Source organism: Columba livia, chromosome 8 (assembly GCF_036013475.1).
Source record: "Columba livia isolate bColLiv1 breed racing homer chromosome 8, bColLiv1.pat.W.v2, whole genome shotgun sequence".
In the NCBI taxonomy this organism is placed as follows: domain Eukaryota; kingdom Metazoa; phylum Chordata; class Aves; order Columbiformes; family Columbidae; genus Columba; species Columba livia.
In genome coordinates this window covers 16,543,607-16,565,604 of record NC_088609.1, presented here as the reverse complement: position 1 = coordinate 16,565,604, position 21,998 = coordinate 16,543,607, and the positions used below count along the sequence as shown (strand labels likewise).

The following is a 21,998-nucleotide window of genomic DNA, read 5'->3' as shown; positions in this document are numbered from 1 at the left end:
AGAAAATTATCAGAACAAAAGCATTTTTAAGCTTCTAATTACCAGAGAACTGCTAAAGAATTGTTTTGATTTTAATCAAATCAAACAGATCATAAATTCAATCAACTTCCAAGACTTGATGGAAAAAATTGTTTACCTTATTAAGCTCTTCTATTCTTCGTATCAAATACGGGTTACTTGAAGAATTTTCGAAGTAGACATAATCTGACAAAAAGAAATAAAAGACTCTTTAAAATATGAACTACTAAAAAACAAATCAAAACCTCAAATGTATACCTGTTAGACCATACTAATATACCAGACCATACTATATGTTACACCATACCAAAATAGCTTCTTAGCACAAGCAGTATTTCAAATGTTCCTACTAAATCCATTATTTTAAGTGAGGAAATACAAAATCCATGTCAGTATAAGCAACATATACTAGTACAACCTGAAGACTCACTTTCAGGGAAAATAAAAAAATCATGGATCTCTGCTGTCAACCTGGAAAGCAAAGCATATGATCTTCCTTTCCTTCTCTCTCTGATCAGATTATTTCCACTTTGATCACATTTTTCTTTACTTGCTTCCTCTTCTTTCCCATCAAAATCCAGCCATTTCTCACTGGCAATATGCAATCATTCCTCTCCCCCTCCAGCTCAGCTTCAAGGTAATGCCCATTTTCTTAGAATACAGAGAGTTCCATTGTTTCTTTCTCTCTTACATTTTCCTCTACTTCCAGGTCTTTTACACCTACATTATCCTAGAATACACTCAAGGAAACTCCTTATAGTAAGCCAAGCATGTCAGTAACGTTCGTATTTCCAAGCAGGATAAACATCCTAAGTTACAGGAAGAAAATTAGTTCTTTTACCCAAGGCAGTGCCTTCAAAAACAAAACAAAACAAAACAGAGAAGCACCAAAGAGTGCCATATAAATAATTTTGTATTACTGAGCTCCAAGCTTAAACAGTCCTTTTTATAGATAAGGAAACAGAAGCTCAGGAGTCCTGAATGGACTTGGCCTTTATCTCCCAACACTCCTGAAGCCAAATCCTAAGCCTTAAGTGAGGCAAGAAGAGGCGGGAATTCACCTCCCACCCACCCCTGGCTGCTGACCTTGCATGCAGATCTAACAACGATTCCTTCCAAGACCATCCACTAGATTTAAGAAGATTTCCTTCCAGATTTCCCAGCCCATTTGTGTTTGGAGCAAAACACCCATAGCCCCCAGGGCAATCTGCAATGAACACATCAGCATGAGGCTCCACCACTGAATGGGTGATTAGCAGTGCTCACTTCGCATAAATAAAGACAACAACTAAAGCTGTTAGCCTCAATTTTCCTGAAATGTTTGTTAAAAGGACAGTAGGTAGAGAGTCACTTCGTCCCCAGACCAGAGGAAGTCACCCCGAAGGGCCTCTGCTCCTGAAAAGCTGCAATGTGAGGGTTAAGGATTGTCCCCTTATCTCCAGGGTGGCCATGGAGACAGCAGAGCATTCCCCTTCTACAGCAGCCCTTCCAAAGCCCGAGGACCGGCAGCCCTCACTGACTGCAGACAACTCAAGTGCGCTTGTGTCCCTTCCACAGGGCTGAGCTGCCTTCGAACAGTAGTCACGTCACCAGCCAAGACTCCCAGGGGTTACCACCCAAGAGCGGGAGTTTCCCAAGGTCTTGTCTTTCCATTAAAAAAAAAAAAGTGTCATATACCATAAGTTGCAAAGACACCTGGACAATCAAGTCTCAACACGGTCTTGGTTGAAGTGATGAGTGATGCAGTGGCAATGCCAACATTCAAACAGTGTGCATCCTGGAGTACCTAACCACACATAGTGTCACTAGAACTATAAAGCATAGAAATACTACACCAAGTTTTTTAGATTTTTGTGCATTCTGTGCTCCAGACCTCTCGGACTGATCATCAGCTGTCTTCACGCACACTAACACACATCTGAGTGACTCCAGAACTTTCTTCCTGACTGCAAGAGCCGGTTCCTCCTAAATGTTGCTTCCCTGCAGGCTTTAGACTGAAGAATTATCTCATTCAAGGAATTCAGATGGGACACCTACTTTGTAGAAAATGAAAATGGCTTGTAGAAAACCAAATGGTCAAGACACCCAATTAACTAGATTCTAAATTTCCACTCCCAAGCACCACTGTGCAGCACACCAAATGGGAAACAACAGGTTCAGCATCACAATAACCAACTCTACCAGAAGCCACAGAACCAGGCACATATTGGGCAGCTTCAGCAATAACAACTGCTGACCAAAAAGAACAAAGACAGGCATTAAGCAATTTACAGATCAGTAGAGCGAAATCTTTTCTCTCCCAGCAGAACACCGATGCCCTATGAGGGACCTGCAGTGGAGGACGTGGAAGCTTCGAGGTGCCTCCAAGCTCACCAGCATGCATGAGGAGCTAAACTGGTCACCTCTCACCTCAGGCAAAAATCTTACATTTGTGAGCACTGTGACTGAAAATTAAAAATTAAAACTAAAGGAAAAATTAATGTCTGTCTTGAAATTATGACCTTGTCTTTAACTCCAGTTTCAGGTGACCATTACAAATCTTTGTAATTCTCATAATTTTTATAACAACTTTTTTGTGTGCACATATGTACACTTAATCTCACAGACACGTTTTCTACCCCAAGTGGACATTAACTCAACTTTTCATGTAACTACAGTTTATTGATTGTAAAATGTGGCATGGCTTTAAAGAAAGTTTATCACAGATGAATGGTTTATCAAAGAACAGCTCACAACAGTATCCAACAGTTTTGAATAATAAAACCCAAAAAATGTTTTATTCAGCAGCAGGATCATCTGCAAACCCCACACTCTGCGATCAGTAACTGCAAACAACCCTCACACAAAGCAGCCAACGCAGGCTGCTGCCAGGAAGGCAGAAGCCAGGCTGTCCCATGGGATGCTCCAGGAGCTGGAACACACAGCATAGAGGTGCAGGCTCAGACCAGTGCTTGATGACTTCATCGTGCCAACAGTGCACTGCCCAGTACATCTCATCCATGTTTTAGACTAATCCCACAACTATGCTAAGCATCTCAGCAGTAGCTATGCAACTAATGGAGGCCTATTTCCCATTACTCAAATTACCTAGGAAAAGGGTTTATTCCTCTCTGCAAGTAATGCAAAGCACACACTGCAAATCACATAAAACAGAATGTGAGAAGATCAGAAGGGAGTTATTTGCATTTTTCATAAAGATTTTAAATACTTTAACTAAAATTAAAATGCTATTCTGCACAGAGAAATGCTTGAGTTATTGTTCCACACGTACAAGGTAAATTTTCAGTTCAGCCAACTGCTCTCCAAACTGATGCTTTAGCAGGTGTGAGCACTCCTCTTACACTGTTCCATAAGCAGTAAAAACAGTGACAGCTGGTTTCATACACACTGGGTGTAAAGGAGGTACAGCCCCATGCTCCACTGACCCCTACACTCCAAAGCACCTCCTCGCCCTTGAGCAGCACTTCCCCTTCATCTCCAGCTTCCTCCCATGCCGTGGACCACATCCTTCTCATCCTGCGTACGCAATGAATACTATTCCCAGTTTGCTTTCAGGACAGTAGCTACAACTGTACACACACAGAAACCCTCTCCAGGCTCCCAAGAACCCAGCTGTCAATGGGACACTGTGTGAGCACAGCTGCCAGAGTCTCTGTGCCCTGGGCCGAAAGAGAGGATGGGAAAGAAACAAAATTAACAAACCTCTCAACAACAGGAAGATACACATCACAGCTCCTACCGCAGAACAGGAAGGAAAAAGTACACTGAAACAAAAAATAAAGTCTAGGAAGAGAAAAGCAGAGCCTGAGAGCAAGCAAATAAGTTGGACCCTTCAAACAAAACAGACTGTCCATCCTCGCTAATCTATCAGCTTTGCTACTTACACGATGCAAGAGTAGGCTATCTGCTCTGCACCCCACAAGCACAGCACATCTTGCCAACAGCAACCCCCACAAACACACCAAGCTCACCCCTCAACACCCAACCACCTGAACAAACGCTGGAGACTCAATCCCACAATTTGACAACAGCTTGCAGCTTAAACTCACAATCCCTGGATTAATCAGCCATGCATCCACATCACAATCTTAATTAACAGCATCACTCATGCACATTGCAAAATTCTCTGTGATGAGGCCAATGCAATGACTGAGGAGTGTGGCAACACCACAAAGCATAAGGACCATCACACATATCACCCCTTCTGACACAAACTCAATATTTATTTCTTCCTCTTGCCTATAATGTTTTAGAGCAGGAATGCCTGCATATGTATATCTACCCAAAAAGCCTTTCTATCCTATAACTTTTTTTTTCAGAAGTTGAGAATATACACAACTTATTAGAAAGCAATGCCATATTACAGAGGTACCGAACTGCTAGAACACACAGAGACAAACATACCTGCAACAGTACAGCAGCTAAAATGACAGCCTACAGACCACAGAACATGGAAATTTTCCACAAAGGCAGTGAAAGAATTGTTCTCAATCAGCAATAAACATAACAGACTTTCTTTTTGCTGTCGTATGCTTTTGAGACATTATTGAACAATTGTTTCTCCCTCTTCATGTCAGCTGTTTACTAAGTCTACATAGGTCCATGGAAAAGACAATCCGAATGAGATATTACAAAAGAAAGCACAGTGTCTAGAGGTCATATATTTATAAGATTAGACATGTCTGAGCTACCTAATAACCTTATGAGCTTTTAGGTGATCAAGTTGCAAAAATGCCCAAAAGTATTTTTATCCTTCCCAACTTCCGTTTGCCTTTCAAGCCACTTTCTGAGGACTGACCCCGCTGAATGCTCCCTGCTTTACCTCCAGAAATTCCCACACCCTGCATCCCACATGAGCCTGCAGACGTGCTCGGGACAGGAGGGAGGCTGCAGACCTTCCTCTTTGCACGCTCACTGCCACTGCTGGGTACAACATGCATGTACAACGCAGTGTACAACATGCATTTCCACATATGTGATAAAAAATTAAATTCACACTTGCAAATTTTCCCCATGCCCAATCTACAAAGTTGCTGCCCTGAATTAAAGATGACCATCAAGAGATGCATAAACTTATGATGGCCTGCTTGCTTTATGACTTATCTTTCAGGAATTATATGCCTTCTCAACTCTGGATTTGCAACTCAATTTTTGGCCAGTTTCTTTCAGTAAGCTCCAGTTTTTTAACTATTCAGAAGCTTGGTCTTGAAACTGTCAATCATTTTACATTTTGGATAATATAATCCCTCCTGATTTACGTTCTTGTGAAAGAGGAGGCTGGAGAGGCCAACACTGCTTTCAGCCTACACCTCAAGCAATCTCAGTGTGGCAGAGCCCAGGTCCTATTGCCTTCCGGCTGCTCAAAAAACAGCACTCACAGGAGCTGTCACCTGATGAAATGTTTACTTACAGAACAGGTAAGATTTTCAACAGAGAAAGCCTTACCAGCACAATATTTTCATTACCAGAAATGAAAAACTAAAACAGTTGTTTCTGTTGGTAACAGAATTATGAGGCCCAATACACCTAGAAGTATACTTGAACCAGGTATTTACAATTTGCATATTTCACAGACCAACAAAGGTTTTAAAGATACACTGTCAGTACTAGCCCAATTCATGGCTACCACACACTTGCTGCACTATGGGCAACACCACTATTACTGCTCAACTCCTTTAAAAAGGAGTGGGAATGTAGCAACAACCCAAGTACACAAGCATTTGAAAAACCTATAACTAATAAGTGAGGGAACTGGCAACAGCAAGCACCACATCCTGCAGAAATCTCCACTCCACACAGTTAACTGCAAACCATCACTAAATTTAGCAAGGATAGGTTGAGGTACCCCAGCTAAATCAAACTAAGTTTGCTCTTCTGAGCAAAGTCACCAAGTCAAAAGGCTTATGAGGATAGAGATCAAAACAAATAACCCTTGACTGAAGCCTTTAACCAAGATACATGTCTCAAAAGGGACCACGCATGTGAGAAGTATCCACTGCTAACACAACATGCCCCCAGGATTAGCTGCCTGGTCTCAATAAAAAGGCTTAGCCACAACAAAACAGGGAAAAATTACATAAGGAACAAGTTTTCACTGCTAAAGCAGAAAGCCTGGTTTTCACCAACGGATCAAGATTAACACACTACTGCACCACTTCCTTAAGCCCAAAGCCTGCAGTAAACTTCCTAGATATAAATTAGCAACGACAGCTCAACTCGGTGCATGCACGTCCACCCAGAACAGTGACTGCCCTGTCTCTAAAAACGCAGCGGAAACAGTCCCAAGTCGGGTAAAACCAGACAAGGCTTCCTTCAGCAAGGAAGGCTGCCACCCTCCAGGGCTACCGGTCACAGGACCCAATAGGCTCTGGCAGTCAGTCAAATGTTCTAGGTCACCATCGGGTCTACAGACATCGCAAACTCTGTTCATCGAGGGTGGGATGGCTCCATGCAGAAGCAAAGCGATGCACAGCCAAATTCTCCTGATGTGCTTGCAGCTTCTCAGACTGCAGCCAGAAAACACTGTTAAAGGAACTGTTGCAGCCCTACCCTTCCCTTTACGGTTTCCTACTTGAGGCTGGCACTTCCAGCAGGACTCCTCTGCTGGTTCCCATGACTTCCCAGGTTCAGGAGATGCTGAGTGTTACATGCCTGCATAGAGTGTTAGATTAGCACACTCCCTCCAAAGTAACAGTTATGTCTACTTAATTAAGTGCTGAAATTATATGTATAGAAAATCTTGATTTACAGTGCTGCTTTGTAATTATGCCACATGTTTGTTTCTCCTATGAGACCAGCCTTACAACGGGAAGTTGCCTTTACCCTCCTGGAGGTTGTGCAGTGTACCAGGGTGTCTGTACAACCCTGAGACTATAGGGATGTACTGGGAAGACATCATCCTAGATAATGAAAAGCAAATACATCGTTGTAACACCCATGTGCCAAGCACTTTAGTGATGAACAAGCATATAGCCCCTCCAGATTCTATCAGCTCATATAACACACTGTAAAACATCTAAAAGAATGAATTTACATATGTGTGTATACCAGGATATACAGTACGTTCAGCTCAACTTCCCCTTTCCACTCCTTCTCCAAGAAAAACAACATTACCTGAAAGAACCCTGGAGCTGTAAAGTGAAGTTCATTTACGTGCAAGGAAAGGACAATTCAGTTCCATTCAATAAACTAAGGCCTCTATAATGACAATCAAATTCCAAGCGTGCATCTACACACATATGCATGCAGAAGCACTGCTCAAGATTGCTTTGTACTAAAGGAAGTTCAGCATCACGTATTAAAAACGCATGGCAGAAGTCCATGTTCTCAGATTCATACCAGCTTCTACTCTTATTTTCAATGATAAAACATAGAACAAGATGCCGTTCCAGCCCCCCAGCAGTGAGACGGAAAAATAAAAACGTGGCGAATTCATAAATACGCAAGTGAGAAAACCGTGTACTTTTTGTCAAGTCTCCATGAAACAGACACCTGCCTGAAAATGGATAGAAGCTTATTTTATCATGCTTCAATATCACACTTTCACACTTAAATTCAGAGTCAGTACGCTTGTAATAAAAATTACTTGACTTTCTGGAGTTTGTTAATTCATCTCTTTTTCTAGTGGCTAAACTCTTATTTCTGAAGATGGGTTGTCCTGAAGAATGTGATCAAAGCCATGAACACAAAGCAGTACAGGAACAGCTCCCCACCTTAAAAAATCCCAAACTGTAAAATGCACAAGAAACAAGGATTATCTAAACATTCACATGGTAAACAAAATGTTCACATTACATTTTCTTCCAAATGTGCAGAATTTGTACCTAGAAAGGGATAGCCAAAATAACTTGGCTGTTTTGAGATGAAACCTACATATCAGTTTTTCTGACTTGCCTCCAAAAATTCAGGTTCAATATTCCCCAAACTGTAAAACTAAATTAGAAGCAATTCATGGCAAGGCCCGTATAATAGGACTACCGATTATGCACAGACCTATAAGAGAAAGCTGACACAAACTTATCAATGCAACCTCTTCTCATGTAGTAAGAGATACTACAAAACACCCCCTCACACACATAAACAGAACACCTCTGAAGGACCTGTAATGGTTACAAACAAAAACTCAAATATCTACCACACAGAACTCTACTCAAGCTAAGACATATTCTCAACCTTTTTGGAGGAAGAAAAAAAAAATATCTAAGTTAATGACATGCAACTTGCTTGGACAAACTGACAGTTTTTTGATCCAGTTTAAACTCTGAAACATTAAGGGACTTGGAACTTCCCAAAGGCCTTCTGTTCTTTGTTTTCTATCATGTCAAAGTGAGGAAGAAAAATTTCTGTTCAGCTACCTCATATATTTTTTTTGCCTAATTCTAGTGAAACAAGATTTATGCAACTCCATTATCTATGCATTAGTTCTTCCCTATTAACTCCTGAACCCTTCGATTTAAAACATTTCACAGAGGGACAGAAGTCTCAAAGATAATTAAGTTCTGATCATTGTTCCCTATCTTAAAAACAGATACTAAAACTACAAGTGAAAGTGAGAAAGGTAAGACATGCGATATGAAGCAAAATGAAATGGTTCCCATTTCAGAAACAATTAATAGACTTGGTTTTAAAGCAAATCACTGGAGATTCCACAGCAACAATCCAGAGACCCAAGATCTGAGCTCTGGATGGGGCACAGTTCATACATATACTACCTCTCCCTGTAAAAGTGCAAAATTACAAAGGAGGGGGAAAAAAAGAAGGGGAAGAACCACCTCCCAAAGAAAGAACATAAATTGTAGACAAAGTCAAGGTCCTTATTTCTGTTCCTTACAGCACTATTCCTTGTTTACAGTTGCAGAAACCCCATGGAAAAAAACAAAGGACAGCAATCTGCTGGTACTTGTGGGAAAGAGGTTATGGGTGTCAGCTGTACTTCATGGGTCACCCTTCTTAGATAAGAACTATGCCATGGGGAGGTAACTGCTACAAGGGATATCACCTTAAAGGTAAGGCAAGGAAACTGTGTACAAACAAGACTTGAAAAGCGAATTTGTGAAAATCCTGGAAATAAAACTAAGCTTCCAAAGTACTACCCTGAGGATACAGAAGCAATTCTGCTGCTAGAAATCAATTATATGGCAGTACAAGGAAACCCATTTCAATTAATCCACTCCCAATATCCCAGGTATAACTGGGCACGTTTGCATGTGGCACTGACCCTTTTAGGCTCACTAAGTCAACTCCCTCCAGCTCCCTGCAGGACAAGCAGACACTGAATATTTCTGGAGAGGCACATTTTTATTCTTTGCTCTACAAGGCATATCTAAGCATGAAGTCCTCTGGACACAAAGTCAGCTCTGTATTACTTCTTCTGCCACTTCAGATCCCAGGGATGTAGCTATACAAATATTTTCTGCAGCAGCAAAGCTGTGATCCTACGTCATTTCAGCTGCGCCAATACAACTCTTTTCTTTGTGGGGCAATACCATGAACCAGCTCACGGAAATAGTCCAGGCTGCAAAATAAGAAAAACCTTTCCCAAAGGTGGGTTGTAGGGGAAGAGGAGGATGACCTAATTTACAGTAGAGCCAGCAAAACACTTAAGCAGATGGAGAAACTAGTGAGAATACCTTAAATCATGGAGGGAGCCACTGGAGTATCCTCAAACTGCACCCTAAATCTGGTGCTCTAGCAGCCAAGAGAACACCCTATTCCATTGCAATTCTCATTGCTAAGGCCAGATAAGAAAAACATAATTTTCCAAAAGATACGTAGTCAACACAGAAGATGACAAGAAATTAGCTTCGTGTTCAAGTATCTCAAGAGCTGCAAAACAAGAACCTCTGAAGTACTCACACACCACAGTTGGTATCACCCTCAAGAAAGAAACAAAACAACAACAACAAAGTTGTGGTTTTTTGTTTGGGTTGGTTTGTTTGTTTAAGAGCGATGTTTGACTTCAGTTAGTCAACATGATTTAACTGCTTAGGCCATGGTATGACAGCATATTAAGTCCAGGAGTAGGGATTTCAGTGCCAGACCAAAAACATCATGGCTTCACAATGTAAAACACGGATGAAGTATAAACTCCTGCCATAGTTCTGCAGATGTTTCTTCAAACAAGAGTGCCAGTGAGCTGATTCATCCCCCGCCCCCTCATACCACCCCCTCAAGTTGTTACAGCTTCTCCTTGGGTGGGAGGAGGCAGGCACGCACATGGCAAACCTGATTAGGAACTCACCCGGGTTAAAAACCATCTCCCAACCAAACCAATCCCCTGATCTGCTTCAATGCCCAGCCAAGGAACCAAACTGAGGGCAGTGACAAATGTCTGCGAGCAGGCGCTGCTTAAATCGACAACCGCTACCAAAGGAAACATCCACAGAAACTGTCTCACTTGGTTGATTCAAATTTGCTCAGATGTTGACAATTTAACTCTGTAAGGACAAGCTCTGTGCTAAATCGGGAATCATCTGCTCACATCACACTAACTTTGTGCTCAGTCAGGTATCGTCTGTCCTCCTACATCTTGCGTAAAAGCACAGAGCCCACAAATTAAGCGGAGCATATCATGCAGTTTAACAGAAACATTACCATGGGCCACATCTGACACAGATCACAATTGGTGATCTGGAAACGCACAGACCCAGAGCTGTGAAATCCCAGGCGCCAGAAAGATTAAGCAGCTTGTGAGTAACACACGTGGAAAAGACTAGAGTAGCCTAATTTTTTTTCTTTCTCTTACAAACTCATTTTAAAGCTACCAACTAACTTCTTCGCTTTACTTCATTGATCAATGTCAACTGAAAATTATCTCAGGAACATGCTTCCTTCCTAAAGAGGATCCAGTCAGAGAGCTGGAAAGGAGAACCTGTACATGCTTCCTTCTAGACTGGGCTCCACAGCCTGAAAGCTTCCTGAGTACTTCATGGGTTTGTCCCCTGGAGGTGATTCCATCTGCATTCTCACTTCCTTCAGCAAGCAGAAACTGAGCTTTAGTTAGGAGTGATACACCACAAACAAACAGATGTTTAATTCCGCACAAGAACATGAAGAAAACCTCATTCTTCCAGACTTAAGCTTTCCCTTACAGCTTAACGGGATAAGAAGTTGAAGAAGTCTTCATGTTTCTCATGCTCACATCCTACAGGCAAGGGAGATATACCAGGGAACAAGTCCCCTCACTGGCAGTAAACAGATCACCCGAGATATGGATCAGGAGCTTTGCTTGAGGGGTTTCCTCTGTTTAGTCAGGCCTCGGTCATCCAACCACCAGAGCTTATAAGTAAACACAAACATTTATCATGGAGGCCAAGCTGAAATATCAAGGGTTTTTTTGTGAAGTAAATGAGTAAATCAGAAGAAGTACACAGGCCATTCTCTTTACAGTCTGAATTCTTTGCAAACAGTGGTTTCAATGTGTCTTGAGGCATCAAATCATGTTCAGTCCACTAAGAACCTCCCCAAAAGAAATGCAGGAGGGAGAAGACATGGCATTCTCCCAAACTTCCAAAAAGAAGACTTTCTTCCTTAAATTCATCTTAGGCTTTACTGTATATTTAAAGTAAACTGGTGAAATGCATGAAAATATAAAGATTGTCAGAAATACTTAAAGCATAAATTATGTCATGTTTGAACATCTAGCACCAACTCTGAGAACTTCACAACATATTAACCTCCACAAACAACTGTATCACATATCCTCCTGGACAACATGAGAAACTTGCCATCTGCAATGGTGAATAAATTAAATTATTCATCTAAACACAAGGGTTCAACCCCCTTTGAACTGTGCATAACAAAATTCCTTTTAAGACAAGGTTGTGTCTTTTTTTAATGTGAAAAATTCCTTGACATCTTTCCCTACCAAAATGCTTTCTTACGCATTAAATAATTACAGCAGAAACTCATTAGTTCTTGTTAACAACAGACAGCCCAACAGACCAAATTTGGTTTTACAAGTAAAGAGGAGAGAAGGAATCATACCAGACTTTAAAAAACACTTGGAAGCAGGGCCTCTTTGTATATTAGATCTGCGGCAGTGAGCTCTGAGATACTAAAGACCTAGAGCTGTACTATCTTACAAGAGCAGCTTTCCCAACAGTTCCAGTCATCTAAACCTCAGGGGAAACTCAGGCAAAGCAGCCAAAGGGCTTGGTCAGTTACCTGTTTGGGGATTTAGAAAACAATCATCTTGCAAAGCAATAAGAGACAGTGTAAAAACTCGTTACTTAGTGGCAGAAATAACACTGACTTAACAGATTACTTGTTGCCAGAAGATGTGCAGAACTACAAGGAGGTTCGAGGTCCTTTCCAGTTCCTAACATTCTGTGATTCTGTGTGTGACTTCCGACAGTTCATAACCCCACTTTCAAGTCACCACAAACTGCTCAGGAGTTTATAAACTGAAGTAAAAACAATAAGAGCAACCACCATATTCTCATCTTGTCCTATTGTGGAGAGATTAAGTACTCTTTATTTATTTAAAGTTCGGATGTTTAAACTACAAAAGTTGCTTGAAAAACAACAACTAGATGCAAGTGAAAGGAAAATATGTTACGTTCACCCCAAACCTCACTAGTTAAACAGAGGGAAATGTTTAAATAGTTTAGAAGTCCCTTTTCCACAATTTTTTATCGAGTGTCCGTGATCCACCATTGCACTGACCTGGCCAAAGAGGCAGCAGGTGAGCACCACTCTGCCAGGGACAAGGACCCAGGGAAAAGCCAAATTCCCCACTTTGGCTGAGGCAAGCTTAGCACTTCTGCTCCATTTTGTGAGCTGCAGATGGCTTTAGAGCTATTACAAACCCACAGAGGGTGCATCAGCACAATTGTTCCACGTCCAGCCCCCAAACACACCTGAGCTGCCCAAAACACACTCCCCACCTCACAATGTTTCTCAGTTAAAGGCTAATGACTGCCGAAGGACCCTGATACAGGGAAGAGAAGAAGGAAAGGAAGACTGTAAAACACAAGAAGATAAACTCTTGCATAACTAGGAACAATGAAAAGAGGAAGAAACCCACCGCCTGGCTGTTGCTGAAAGGCGATAAGCTAGAAGCTGTCCTATATTTATTAGGTCCAATGACTGCAGAAACTTATTAATAAGTTGCAAGAATAAACTCTTATATTTGTTATCTTTACTGGTTATTTAATACTTCTCTCCACTAAACACACTCCCAGCTCAAGTTACCTTCAAGTGCTCCACCTCAGCTAAAAGGAAAAACAAACCAACAAGCAAACAACCCAAACAAACTACAGTAACTCCTCCTGCAACCCAGAATACATACACACTGATAACAAAAGAAGGGGACAGAAAAACGTTGTCTGTAGCTAAATTATCTGAATTACATGCTCCCGATGCAGACTCAACATGTTCCTGTGCAAGCTTCCTTCATAGCTCTGTGCCTTGGTTCTGTACCAGGAGAAGCACAGAGGATGATTATTGACATCACTGTGATGTCAAGAGGACCCAGGCACCCACCTGGTCGCGGCTCTCAGGCAACAGTGCAGATGTCAGGAGCTGTACAATGCCAGGAGAGTTGGGATGCCAAAGTGGGGTATGTAACGGGATGGGGCGCAGGTCAAACCACAGTCCCCAGGCATGCATTAATAACACCCTTTAATAACAGAGATGATGTCATGCTGCCATTCTTAAAAACTTTGGGGATGGCTACGCTGAAATGAGAAGTATGACTGCAGCACAGACAGGCACACCAATACCAGCTCTGATCTAGAGAGCACCACCAGGTAAACACCACCAAGTAAATTGTGGATCTTCAGTATCCAGCACACTGGCATAAAGCCACTGAGAATCTTGGGTGTCTGTGCCAGGCACTGTGGGCTCACAATTTCACTTACTTTCAATGTGTTAGATGCAGCTAGAACATATGTCCCTGATTGACCCATGATTGTATCCCCCAGTGCGATTTAAGCACACCTTAAATGTACCACAAACTCAAAAGCAGTGATAATTTTGTAGCTGAGTATGCTCCCAAACAAGAGGGTAAGTCTTAAAAGTTGAGAACGTATAAAAGGCTTTTCGTCTAAAGCATAAACTGACATTTGTCTCAGTAAAAGTGTTGGCTTGGGTAGTTCTTTCCCCATCCTTCCTCTCTTCTTTCCCCATCCCCTTGTTCCCAGCCCTCCTACTGATCCCATTCAGCTGTTCACACAGGCCCACAGTGAACCAGATCGGGTAGCTGATGTAGATTAAAAATAATCCAGGAAAAAACAATGAGTGAGGAGGAGGGAAGGTAGAAAAATTTAAGTTCCTCAAATCAGTGCCAGATGGAAATGCAAAAATCATTGTTTCACTGCATCAAGAAAATGCCACGGGGGCATAAACCTGCAGTGGGGCTCAATTACCACCACTAAAGAAATACTTGTAGTACGGTTGAACTCTCATGGAGAAGGTGGAGACAGAATAGCTTTTGGAAAGCCTCTCGATACCGAGATGACCTGTTCTCTTCCAGGCAGCTGACACAGCACTCCCCTGAAAGTGGAGCCTGGCACCAGCTAGAACAATGAACATCTCTCTCCCACATGCATTTTTTCACCAGAGGCCCCAAATTCCAGCTCAGAGGTCCCAAGCTTCTCAGATCTGGTGTTTGTCCAACATTCCCATACGGTCTGCAATCGTGCAGACTATCAGTCGGCTCCATGAAGCGGGAGGCCAGCCCACCACACCACCTTCCAAGCAAAAGCAGCCCATTCTCATGCTGCCATTTCTTTCAAGACTGTATGGCAGCTGTTAAGAAAATCCTCACTTCTGCTACACTGGAAGCAGGCAATTGCAGGATTTCTGTCTGGACAACAAGCAAGATCCCATATTTCATTTTGGAATTTGATACTCTGGCATCTTCTCCACGCACCTAAAAAGTTTCACATCCCCTGTGAACCGTGCTAGCTTATGAGAGTTCCATTCGCGTTGGCAACCAACCACCCTCCACCACAAATGTACCAGTAGAAACTTGGCAGGAACTAAGAGAACCAGTTGGTTTCTCTAAGTCATCATCTTACTGAGTCTTACAACCATCAAGTGCAGCTCCTAGCCCCCTCAGCAAGCTCATTCTGCCACACAACACTGAGAAGACTTGCATGCCACTTTTGGCCCCCACAGCGCAGGCTGCACAGCTCCTCTATTGTATGTATGTCAGCGTGAAAAGAGAAGAAGACACTTGGCGTCCTCTGGAAGAGCTGTCAACCACATGTTTAAAATCAGCCTTTATCAGCAAAATGCAATCCACCATCCTTTCTGAGTCAACATATACTTCTAGAAGCGTTATTGATCAACAGCGAACAAGCTGCTTTTGGTAGCTGTTAGGTCTGGAGCTCATACAACACAATTTAGTAACCACAAGAATAATAACAGATTATCTGCTGAAATGTTTGTCTTCTAGTGGGAAGTGTACAAAACAACTATGCACAAATCCCATTCAGGATTTAATCCTGCCCTGGAGTTCACACTCAGCTTCAGTGCACAAAACCATTAATGGGAGCTACCAGCACCAGAGATCAGAAACGATTCAATGAGACAAACTCCTCTGGCTCAGACTGAACAGAGCGCTCATACAGAAACAGCTGCATCCATCCATATGTTGATCTTGGTAATACGTCAAATCAAGACTTCATCCATATGTACCATAATGGAGCACTGTAACCTTGGCTATCAGCCAACTGCCTCATCCTCTGCCCAGAAAGGTTACCGAGCAAATCCTGGACACCATTTCCAAGCACAGGGAGGACAAGGACATGACTGAGACCCGCCAAAATGGATATACCAAAGGCAAATCACACTTGACTAACCTGACTCCCCTCTGGGATGAAAGGACTGGCTCTGTGGCTGAGGGGAAAGGGGGGCTGTTGTACACCTTGACTTCATGTCAAAGGCCATGCTAGCCTCCCACCATATGCTTCGAAGTGCTGAGGTGTGGCCTGGTTACCCGGACAATAAAGGTGGGAGGAACCTGGCTGGAACATCAGGCTCAAAGGACAGTGACCAGCAGCAACAATCTTCACCTGGCTGCCGGTTACTAATGGCATCTCTCAAGGACCAACACTAGGGCCAGCCCTGCTTAAGAAGTTCTTTAATGATCTGGATAGGGACCAGAGTACACTCTCTAAAAGTTTGGGGATTTGGTAAAAGCATGCCACATGCTGGAGGGCAAGGCTGCTTTGCAGAGGGGCTTCAACAAGCTAGAAAATGGGTTGACAAGAACCTCAGGGAATCCAACTACAGCTAGAGCAAAGCCCCACACCTGAGGCTGGATAACTCCACGCAGTGGTACAGGCAGTTGGACAACCATCTCTGTCAGAAAAACAACAAATTGCCCCAGAGTCAGCAGCGCACCCTTGCAGCAAGGGCAGTCAGCATCGCTGTGCTAGCAGAGCCTGCTCCTCTGCTAAGGACTTGTGAGAGCCAGAGTGGTGGTGACATACAGGAGCAAGCCCAGCACAGGCCACTGAGCTGGTCAAGTGCTGGAGCATCAGACATGCAAAGAAAGGCAGAGAGAGGCAGGTCAGGTCAGCCCAGGAACATGTTACTGCTGTCTACAACTACTGAATGGGACGTGCCAAACAGACAGGGCCAGGCTCTTCTCTAAGATGTCCAAGGATAAGACAAGGGACACCAGCTGCAACACGAGGAAATAAATATTTGCCATCAGCACGGTCAAACACTGAACAGGGCCCAAAGTAAGGGTGGCATCACCATCCTTGGGAGACACTCAGAACATGACTGGACACAGTCCTGAGCACCCTGCTCTAACGGGACAGCTTCTAGCTGCAGGTCAGCCTAGAGATCTCCACAGGTCCCTTCCCACCACCTGTGGGGGTGCACGATACAGATTTTGTCATACAAAATACTAAAGATTACATTCCACGCAAGACTGGCGTCTACAACATTAAATGCCAAACAATTTCCAGGAAACAATTCCCTTCACAAGTCACACAGGGAACAGAGTTGTAAATTTCCACAACTCATCTTGAACTCCATCTTTCTACTCTCAGCACCTCCAAACAGATGCAACACTACACATGCACCATCAGTTTGTAGCAACCCAGGAAACGAAGCTGGGACAGCCAAGAAGCACACCTCATCCCTCTAAAAACAAACTGCAACCAGAAAAGAAACATGAATGTGACAAAAGAAGTGATATTTTTCGTGGCACAAAATAAGGGTAGGCCAGAAAACTGGAAAGAACAAAAAGTAGTTGTTGATGGAGAGCAGCCAGACAGGATGGCTTGGCCACCTTTGCTGTATTTTTTCCCTTGTTTACTTTACTCCAGTTTTACAGAACTCCACAAGCAATGAGGTATTTTGAGAAGGAGAGGACACCACAAAAACATCTTTCCACACATCCTACAGTCTTAGAGAGAAGGAAGCTCCGCAGAACAGCTTTTATTAAGGAAAATGGCCGAGCACAAATTCATGCCAGATCACCCTTGGTTTATACTCCATAAAACATAATCCCAAACCCTGTTGCCTCTCCTTCCTCTTCATGTGAGTCAAAACAAAGGACAATCAGACAAGAGTGCAACCCTCAACAGAAGACTAATGGGAAAGCACACAACAAAACAGCAAGAGTGGAAGGGGAGGCCAAGATCTGCGGGATGTGCCTCAGATGAGCCCCCCCCAGACTACCAGCAGCCTCTGCCCATCTTTGTGCTCCTTATCTCAGCAACTCCTCCCTGTTTCCCACCCCTACAACCTCGCATGACCCCCATCTGAGCAGCCACCCGCCATTCACTCCCCCCAGGCCCCACGCCGGGGCCCATCCCTGTGCTGCTTCCCCACGGCCTCTGGGCTTTGCCGTGCCCGGCCCCGCTCACCCACTTCTCCCTGCCCGGATCTGCCCCGTCACCCGCACCCTCCAGCCCCACATACCCCCGTAAGTCGTTTCTCCCCCTCGTACCCAAGCCGGGCTGCACCCCCGCCCCGCCCCACGGCCCGCACAAGGGCTCCCGCCACAGCCCTTCACCCCGTTTAACCCCACGCCCAGCCTCCCCTCGCCCCACAGCTCCCCAGGCCCCCGCCCCGCTCCCGCCACCCCTCCAGAGCCCCCCGGGCCCCGCGCCCCGCCAGCCTGCCTCCCTCCCGGGCTGCCCCTCGGCCCTCAACCCGCCTCAGGCGCGGCCTGAACCCCGGCCCCGCCGCCCCGCTGGGCCGCCGCCCCGCCCCGGGCCTGCCCCGCCGCCCCGGCCCGCCGGGGCCCGGAGGCGCCGTTCGCACGCGGGAGGGAGCGAGGGGAGGGCGGCGCGGCGGGGCCGGGGCCCCGGGGGCCCTTACCTCCGACCCGGTACATGTTGGCGGCCATGCCCGGGACGGGGCCGGGTGCGGGCCGCTCCCGCCGCCGCCTCCAGGTGCCGGATCCGCTGGAAAATGGAGGCTGGAGCGGCCGGGCGGGGGAGGGGAGCGGGGGAATTAAAGGGGCCGCGCCGGCTGCCGCCCGGCCGACAGGGAGGGAGGGAGCGAGCGAGGCGGAGGGCGGGGCGGCAGCGGGCCGGGGGCGGTGGCGGGCCCGGGCGGAGAGGGGCCCGGCGGCGGCGGGAGGGAGGGGAAGGAGCTGGCCCCGCCGCCCAGCCCGCAGCGTGGGGGCGGCGCTCGGCGGCCTGTGCCCGGCGGGAGGGAGCGGGCCCGGCGGCGGCAGCGGCGCTGCTCGCAGACAGCGCCTGTCCCCGCACGGCTCGGCCGGCGCCACACGGGCTCAGCGCTCCCACACCCGCCGGCCCTGGCGTGGGCAGCGCTCCTCAGACACACACATCTGCCCGGCACACGGGCTCGGGCAGCACCTGCGGTTTACTCATCTTCCCGGGCACACCGCTGTCCTCACACGCATTTGCCTGTGTACACCACTGTCCTCACACGCACATCTGCCTGGACTTGGGCACAGCCTTCCTCATACACACAGCCGTGCACACGCACTCCTCTGCCTATACTCACAGCACTTTTCTAACACACATCTGCCTGGGCACTAGTCCTGCTTACACACACCCGCCTATACACACAACCCTGCGTGCAGACACACCTGTACTCACACACAGCACGTGTACTCGCAGCCCTTGTTTCACACACACACACTGCCCACATTCATAGAATAGAATCATTGAATTGTTTCGGTTGGAAGAGACCCTCAGGATCATCAAGTCCAACCATAACCCAACTCTAGCGCTAAACTATGTCCCTAAGAACCTCATCTGAACACCTTTTAAACCCCTTCAGGGATGGTGACCACCACTTCCCCGGGCAGCCTGTTCCAATGCCTAACAACCCTTTCTGGGAGGAATTTTTTCCCTAACATCCAGCCTCCCCTGGCACAACTTGAGGCCATTTCTTCATCCTATCACTTGCTACTCAACGCTACAACCTCCTTTCAGGTAGCTGTGGACAGCAATAAGGTCTCCTCTCAGCCTCCTTTTCTCCAGGCTGAACAGCACCAGCTCCCAGTTCACACACAGCCTCCGTGTCCTCACGCACACCTGCAGCCCACTCATACCATGCAACATTCCTGCTCACGCTTGTACCTGCCTCTGTACACTGCCTGGTCTCCCTGACACCTCTCCATCCCTTCACACATTCATGGGAGTCCTGTGCCCTACACACACCTGCTCACACACCCCTGCCTCTCCTACAGAGTCTCTCTGGGGTCCCTGCAATGGCGAGGGGCTGCCTGGCCTGGCCCCTCCACCTGTGTCACCTGCATCCCCCAAAAGGCACAGACACGGCCAGGTATCTCCTCAGGTATAAGCCCTAAAGGTAAAATGCAGATGACCGCTTTACCTTTCCTTGACCTGCTAACCTGGGGGGTGTCACCATCCCTTCTTCACCCATGCACAGCTCCTCTCCAGGCATCTACTCTTGCAGCAGTTACAGGGTTGTTGAACAGTTGCCGGCTCCAGGTTGCTCTGCAAACCTTGCACATTACCATTTCCTCTCCTGTGGGAAGCGACAGGCTGACACCAAAAAATACCCCGAGAAACCTTTAGTCTTTGGCACATAACACCTTCACAGCAGGTCCCATAGTGAGGGCTGACAAAGTACAGCAGAGCAGGTGACCAACCATCCCCCCCAGGACTACTTTGCATGTGCATGGCCAAGGCCAGATGGTGAACCCCAAAGAGCTACACCTCCAGGTACAGTCAGACGTGGGGTTCCACTGGCCTCTTGGGCACAGCAAGACATCCACACTCGCTTCTTGACTCCAGCACAGAGCTGGCGCATCACCTGCTGTTATCTGAGCTGGGTGTCAACCCAGGAACCCTCCTGACAGTCAGGTCACAACAGCCAAAAAATATCTGTCATTAAACTCTGCTGGAGTAAGTGGTTGACAACACAAACAATCATACCCCTTAGCAGGACTGGGCACTGCCCGTGCTCTCAACCCTGGTTGTTAATCAGGTCCTGAAACACCTACACAACACTGCCCAAAACCTTGACATCTGCCAAAATACAGCTACTGGAGAAAGAACAGGGCTTTTGTTAAAATTCAGTTTCCACGTTAGAAAAAAAACAATCTCTGACAGCCCTTGGATCCCAGTAGGGCACAGGCCTCTGCTTTCGTGTTTCTATGTATGCAAGGAACACGGCTGAGCGAGGAAAGCACTTCTGGGGTGAAAAATCAGTCAGCCAGAAAAGTTCAGTGTGCCTGGGCTGGGAGGCAGCACCTCAGTATTTCCTCCTTTTGGAGCCGTTTGGGACACCACAGGACAAAAGGGCTGGCTCTCCCCAGGCTGCTTCTGCAACCATTCTGCAGACCACAAAGTAATTCAGTAGGATGCAGAAAAATTACCCAGAACAAATATTTACAAATCACATCATGGGGCAGTCAGTAGATACACATGAAGCGGGCAGTCACATGGTATCGACTACTCTTCCAGACACTAAATTGTGTTTTAAACGATAGCAACAAAACCATGTCGGAACTTCCCTGCTGTTCCTTTTCCTGGTTAAGCAACAAGCTGTGGTCACTGCCAGGGCACCGGGAGGGAGATAGCAAGGGCTGCTGCAGCCTAAGGAGGAGTGGGCTCTTACAACACCCCATCTCCTACCACCAAACCCCACTCCCATGGGTGCCACCAACCTTCCAGAAGGCTTTTGGTGCATTACAACAAGGCATCGCTTGTATTTGGCGCCTCTCACGTGGCAGCAAGGCTGCACCTCTGCTGAGAAAGGCCAAGACCTACAGAAGGAGGACGTCAGTGCTTTGAGAGTCCAGTCTGAGGCTGCCTTGCAGAAATTGGCTTGTCCCAGCGTGCATGGGCAAGGGAAGCTCTCTGGGCCCATTGCATGTGACCTGCCACACCTCAGCCCATCCTTGTCCCACCCAGCTTTGTTTTCCTTCTCCTCCCTTCGAGAACACAGATGAGCATGCCCATGGCCCCACTGCGGCTTTTGGCTTAGCATGGAGGGCTCATACATGCTCCCCAGCGATGTGGGGGGCACCTGCTCCCCCTGCCAGCTCCCAAAGCCTTCCCCACTACCCCAGGCCCCTCTGCTCGCACCCTCCTTCCCGTGTTGAGAACAGCTGCTCTGCAGGCTCTGAAAGGTGAAGCTCAGGCTGTGCCTCTTCTATGCAGCTGTGCTTTCGGTGCAGATTTAGATCTGAACCTGTGCAAAAAAAAACACATAGCCAAAACACAGCCCTGACCCACATGTCTCCTCTATCCGGTGCTGTCTCTGCACTCGAGTCCCAAATTTGCCCAGTCCTGAGCTACGTACCTTCCTCTTGCCTGGAGTTATCCAAGCCCTGCTCAGTGCCACCTGGGAGGGAGTTGCGTCCCCTCCTCCAGCAAAGGGCTCAGGTCACAAATGCCTGTGAGCCTGCCCAGAACATGCAGAGGAGCTGGGACATCCATCAAGACCCACGTGCTTGGGGAGCAGCCTAGTCCACTGTGGGGAGCTCCCTGCACCCCCAGCTCCCTCAGCAGCCAACCCCTTGCGCCCCCACCCTCACCCAGGGGAGCAGGCTGCTGCTGGTC

At 46.3% G+C, this 21,998-nt stretch overlaps 1 protein-coding gene across 9 annotated transcripts in view; it reads right to left on the bottom strand.

Moving 5' to 3' along the window:
• Positions 1-18,515, bottom strand: part of MTA1 (metastasis associated 1) — an 82,852-nt gene extending 64,337 nt beyond the window's left edge. For 4 of the 9 annotated variants that reach the window (XR_010474304.1, XR_010474305.1, XM_065072274.1 and 1 more), the window contains exons 1-2: positions 18,310-18,482; positions 137-204 (exon numbers count right to left, since the gene is read on the bottom strand). Coding sequence is in view for 6 of the 9 variants with exons in the window: in XM_065072274.1 (XP_064928346.1) it covers positions 137-204; positions 18,310-18,337 (96 nt within the window). In the remaining 3 variants the exon portion in view is untranslated. Of the gene's footprint in view, positions 1-136; positions 205-448; positions 484-3,720; positions 3,930-18,309 lie in introns of those variants that run through there. The other 5 variants (XM_065072273.1, XM_065072270.1, XM_065072271.1 and 2 more) reach the window with 5 other exon arrangements.
• Positions 18,516-21,998: the final 3,483 nt, after the last annotated feature.